This window comes from Gavialis gangeticus, unplaced genomic scaffold (assembly GCF_001723915.1).
Source record: "Gavialis gangeticus isolate Ggan-Ray unplaced genomic scaffold, GavGan_comp1, whole genome shotgun sequence".
In the NCBI taxonomy this organism is placed as follows: Eukaryota; Metazoa; Chordata; order Crocodylia; family Gavialidae; genus Gavialis; species Gavialis gangeticus.
Window position 1 is genome coordinate 962,599 of NW_017729004.1, and position 5,907 is coordinate 968,505.

At 43.2% G+C, this 5,907-nt stretch overlaps 1 protein-coding gene across 3 annotated transcripts in view; it reads left to right on the forward strand.

Annotated features, from left to right (window-relative positions):
• The window catches only part of MAP4 (microtubule associated protein 4), a 316,185-nt gene that overhangs the window by 271,062 nt on the left and 39,216 nt on the right, over positions 1 to 5,907 (forward strand). For all 3 annotated transcript variants that reach the window (XM_019507995.1, XM_019507997.1, XM_019507996.1), the window contains 2 exons: positions 553 to 653; positions 1,519 to 1,728. In XM_019507995.1, the coding sequence (XP_019363540.1) occupies positions 553 to 653; positions 1,519 to 1,728 (311 nt within the window). The remainder of the gene's footprint in view (positions 1 to 552; positions 654 to 1,518; positions 1,729 to 5,907) is intronic.

Here is a 5,907-nt window from a genome sequence, read left to right on the forward strand (position 1 = left end):
AGCTATCTTTATATTGATGGATAACAGCCACACGTTAAGGACTGAAAGAACAGACTATAGAAGCATCCTGCACATGATATTTATGGAAGGTTTTCTTAGTCGTTAACACACGTGGCTCTTCCTTCCATCGGCGCTTTCACAGAATCCTAGAAAATTCAGGTTGAAGGGAGCTCAGGAGGTCACATCTAGTTCAACCCCCTGCTCCAAGCAGGACCAGCCCCAACTACATCATCCCAGCCAAGGCTTTGTCTAGCCGGGTCTTCAAAACCTTTAAGGATGGAGATTTTGCAACCTCTCTAGGTAACCTTTCCTTCCCCAGTTGAACCATTTGGGTACCTGGGAAATCTTTGAACTCTGGAGAGGCTTTGTAGTGATAGTCTGTTCCACTGCAGTGGGAAACTCTTCTCAAAAATCAGTCTAGCTCCCAAGAGCCTTTCCAGGAGCAGCCACCATATAACCTCCTCTGGCATTGTACTGGCATTTTCAAATAAGATTTTCAAAATAATTTATACATTGCTTAAAATAATCTTTTCTCTCTCTCTCTCTTGTCAGCAAAACCAGAAGAGATCAAATCAGTGGAGGCTGTGACAGGGAGTGACATCACAGCTCCTCCAAACAAAGAGCTTCCCCCAAGTCCTGAGAAGAAGACCAAGGTTGGTATCAATTAGGACCATTTCTGCCTCGCGCTGATTTGAGTTCCCTGCTTTTTCTCTGCTTCTCAAGCTGTGACGATGAAGTTCTGTTTTCTGAGCCAGAGTCCGTATAACTAGAACACTGAACGGTGCCGTTAGAGACAAACCAGCCTGCAGTAAACCTGACTGGAACTGGATTTAATTCGGCAAATTTATGCTAAACTTAATGCACGTTAGGTGATGTCTGTATTGAAGCCACAAATAAATATTCTTGAAGTATTCTGAAAATATGTATTTTGATAGCTTGAGGAAATGATTGCAGAGCCTTCCAGAGGCCGTGCTCAGACCCTGGTGCTCTGTTATGCTCAGTATTGTACAAAGGGTCAGTGATGGGACCTGCTTCAGGATGCTTCCAGCCTTCAGCTGAATGAAGCAGAACTCAAGAGATTCACACTCTTGATCCTGCTGAAATCAGTAATCAATTAGCTCCATGCATACCACTAGGCAGCAATGCCCAGTGCTTTTGTTGAGCATAGGCCTGCATACCAAGAACTCATACATGCCCATTCTCACCCTGTTGCTGACTGTGTTGCCTTGGACGTTTCCGGGCTACATCCTGTGTCCACTGAATTCAATGGTGCAACTCCAGTGGATCAGGATTTGGCCCCGTGTTCCTGTTTCTTGTCTGTAACACAGCTAGTCTGCAACTTCCTGTGATTCTTTTATTATGCTCAGAAAACAGAATGTAATTTTTATTTTGTTTCCTCTTGATGGCACTTTCTGTTCCTGGCTGCTTGACATTTTTTGTTTACAATGAGCTGTTTTCTTTTTCTTTTTTGTCTGTTTTGCGTTTTCCATTGGATGTTGCTTTTTGTCAAATGTAAAGCCTTCAGCATCCACACCGTCAGCAAAGCCCGCCGCAGAAAAGGCCAGGCCTCTGTCTGCTACCAGCCCCAAGCGGCCAGCTTCCACTACGCCTGGCCAAAACAAAAAATCCACTAGTCCTACCACAGGCCCTGCTGCGGCCACTCCCAAACGCCCGGCCACCGGTACCCCGCGGCCCTCCGCTTTAACTGCAAAAGACACTAAACCAAAGGTAAGAAGCATTTTGCTGTCCCAGGAAAGCTCCTAGGCTACCAGCTAAATAAACCTGTCTTACCTGACAGGCAAACAAAAGTAGTGCAATTCCAGAGAGAATGGAGCAATCGGATGAATGCCCTGCTTGGTTCTGCACAAGCTGGCATGGTCAGCCTGGGTGGGTCTGATCAGTCAAGGCCTAAATACTTTATTGTACATGTTGTGACATGGAGGGATAGGCAGAGGAAATGTTCTGCTTTTACAGAAGTTGTTCTCGTGAGCTACCCAGAGGTACTTTCAGGACTCTTATTTTATTTTAATTTTTTTTTTTTTTCTATTTCCAAAAGTTTGTAAGCGAATCTGTTCTGTGCTACTCACCTTGGAGTACAGCTGAGTTTGTGGCAGGGACCTGGGAATACTGAATTGAGAACTGAATGTGGGTGTTAAACACCATATTCTATAAAAAGAGCTGGAGCGATGAGTTGGCAAGAAGGACTCAGAACCAGGAGGTAAATGAGACCATTGGAGAAAAGTGCTAGGGAATAGAGAGCTGCAGTCTAGGCGAGACACAGAAGAAACTGTTTACCCTAGCTAGTTAATGAGTTGAATTTACAGCTTGGGCAAGCCATCTGAAATATTATAGAATCCATGAGTAGACGGCTAACAGCTGACTGGAGAAAGCTGCTGAAAAGGTTATGGAGGTCTGCAATTGCTAGATTTATTTCAAGGCAAAGGCTAAGGATCTAGACATACAATATATTAGGAGATAGAAAAGGGCAGAGCTTTCCTGCATGCCAGTCACCCAAAGAATCCTTTTCTTGGGCAATGTTGAACTAGGGAAGTGGCCTAGTTGTCTAAGGCCCTTGCTACACATTACATATATTACATAATTAACTGGTTAATCACACAGTACACTTAGATCAGCCACATATGCAAAGTAGTGTATTTACTCAGATATAAGACTAGGCTCTTTCCCTGGATGTACCCCGGTCAACATGAAGGGAAAAGCCCCTCGTCTTACATTTACACACACAGAACCCACATTAAACACATCACTTGATCTTGGATCCACTGCTAAAAGAAGCATGAAACTGATTAAATGCAGCCAACGCTGAGTACAGCTATAAAACACAGGGCCTGTAGGAGCCCATGGGAACCTGCCACTCTTTTAAATTTTTGTCTTGGGCCTTGGTTCTGGTTTCACTTGTCGACTGGCTGCCAGGGGACTGCCTGCTTCTGGATTGGCCACCGGGGAGGTACACTGACCAAAAAAGGTTGAAAACCCCTGAGTTAAGTCTGTGTGGCGCTACAAGGATTGGTTAGTGCAGCCCGTCTGAATAAAACAATATGGTAGAGCCTATTGAGTTCAGTCCCCCTTAGTACCAACTTCAAGTCATGGTGAACCACTGCATTAAATATATTTCAATTTCCTCTTCACTTCTGCAGCTGAGTTGTGCCTGTCTCTCCCATTTCCAACAATTCCTATTTTTTTCTCCAGCCTTAAATGTCTGGCAGACGTCACCAAATGGGTTCCCAAGCAGTTCACTCAGAATCTCTCTGCCAGCCTTTCTCTCCGCATGTCACACACAATTAATGTGGCCCTGCCCTCTGTGAGGGGAAACTGGACCAGGTTGTCCTATGCTTCATCTGCATATAAATGTTTGGAGGATCCCAGGACTCATGACAAGAACACCCAGTTCTAGTCATGAGTTGTGGTGGAGGGGGAGCAATTGGGACATGGATCCTTTTGGGGGGGGGCAGGGGAAGGAGGTGTCTGGAGTACACGCACGTACTGAGCACTGCTGAGCTGTGGGGTCACTAGCTTGAAACGCTCTTGACTAGTGGGGCCAAGCCCAATCAACCATATGGTAAATCCATAAGCCTTTTGGCTTTGGGCTAATATCATGCATAGTTTGTGCTCTCTCATTATTTCTCAGCCATGTGGCTAAAATCAAGTGAGATCAAGACCAAGCAAGATTGGGGGCATCTGAACCCCAAGGCCTCCAGGCCTGGGGCTTGCACATAGGCTGCCTGCCTGGATTTGGGAAGTATCCAAAGCCCCACACCAATGAGTCTGGGAAGAAAGAGCCACACAGACTTAACAATTGAACTCTGCTCAGTCAGATTTTGCAGCTTGACTACTGGGCTTTGCCCAATTGAATCTGGAACTGATTTGGCCTTGGTGGGGAAAAAAATTACTAAAAAAAAAAAAAAAAAAAGTTTGTACTCTATCAAGTGGGTGTTAACATGCTACTTAAGTGTGTTTTCTAGAGTACCTGTGCTAAAACTTGCAGCAGTTTCAAAAAGAGTAAAATGCATCATTTCTGGGTGAACTGAGTCTATGGGCATTATATGCAAATTGCTACAGCTGTGTTTATTCCAAGGTCAGTCTTTTTCAAATTTGTTCCTCACTTTCATGTGCTCAGGGATATAACAGGGTCTGAGAATAAGCAGGCAGGAAAGGGGCTGTGGGGGTGGGGTAGGCAAAGGGGTTGCTTGATCTGCCATATTTATTTTCTCTGCTGTAGCAGTGGGGGGGACAAATGCAAGGCAAAACTCCAAATTCTAGCTTTGTTTCCTGTTCCTAGAGTTAATACACCTGGAAAACTTTATCAAATGTATACATTTTCCATGTATAGCATCTAATTATTGGGGGGTCATCTTATAATCAGGATCAAGTTGTTGTATTCAGGTAAATATGGTAATTGTCACAAAATGGAACTTAGTCTCCTGCTACCAAAAGAGCCAACCAGCTATAAAGTTAGTGCTTGAAAATCTGTAACAACTCAATAGCTGGTTTCTATCCAGCTTTCATTTGAGTGTGTAGCCAGGCCCCAGTGGTAGATAGCTCTTTTCCAGCATCTTCCCAAGCACCTTGAAGCATGTCCCAGCACCACCACACTTGGGAAAAGCAGCAGAAATAACTTGCCCTTCCCTTTCCTGATATATCTGAGGACTGGTGTAGTCTTTCCAGTTCAAGTATCACTTCATGTTGTTTTGATAGTGCCTCAGTCCCTCTCGGGGTAGAGAACTGGAAGCCTGTTCTGGTTTCCCAACAGGGGTGTGTGACACCTGAGCCAGCTGCCAGCGTGCTTGTGTTTTGTAGGGGACCAGACTTGGTTTTAATTTAATCAGTGCAACTTTCCAAGTCTGAGTCTTACTGTAAATCAGATGGTTTGAGTGAAACAATTGAAAAATCTAATCGACATTCAGCTCTTCACTTCGGACTGGAAAATAAAACTGTTAACTTCATCTCTCGCAGCATCTATTAGACACTTACACTTAATAAAAAATACATTACATTTAGATGCTTACATTTATATCCAATTTGAAGAGACATTTCTGTTTGTTTCAGTATCACGTGTAAATTTTTCATGCTCTGATAGAACAAAATTGAAAATGGCAAGAGCAGATTAAAATGATTTTTCAGCTGTTTTAACTTAATCTTTCCATTTCAACACTTCTGTTAAAGCTGTAACCGTCACACACAATGGTCCAAATGATTTCATTTGAGTGTTTGGTCTTAAAGATGATTGTAAAAGGGGGAATATTTACTTGTTCCTTTGTCTGTCTGAGCAAAGTCCACGTCTCTTGATGGAAATTTTGCCCGTTTGGTAGGTAATTCTAGCTTTGTTTCCAGTTTCCATAGTTACTAGACTAAATTTATCATGATTTTTGCACTCTTTCTAGTAGATTTTTAGGTAAGCCAGACTAGCACAGATGCACTAAGGATCTTAATCATGAGTTAGTGTCTTTTTAAAAAAAATATTCTAAATCATTCCAAATTAATCCAAAGTAATTCCTTTTGATGTTGTAGTCAAACTTATCCCATCTATTTGAAGCACTAAAATAATGAGTAAATGCTCCATGATCAAGTATGCATGGTTCGTTCCTTCTTGGAAAATGATTACATCTTTCCCTTGTGCTTCGACTGTTGACAATCCGATTGATCTATTGTAGTGCACGTTATCTGACAAATGCCCTTCTAGCCTAGAAAGCATTTTGTTCCTATAATTAAAAGCTTTTGCTTCCCAGTGGCAAGGAGTCCTGTACAGTTAGTGAAGTAAGAGCTGTGAGAGAGCAGCAGAGCTCATAGTACTCTGCACATATAAATGCACTACTCCTGGCTGTTGTGCAAAGGCATCTTGGGGAGATGGTTGGATACTAATGAATGTCACCGTACATCACCCTCCCTGCC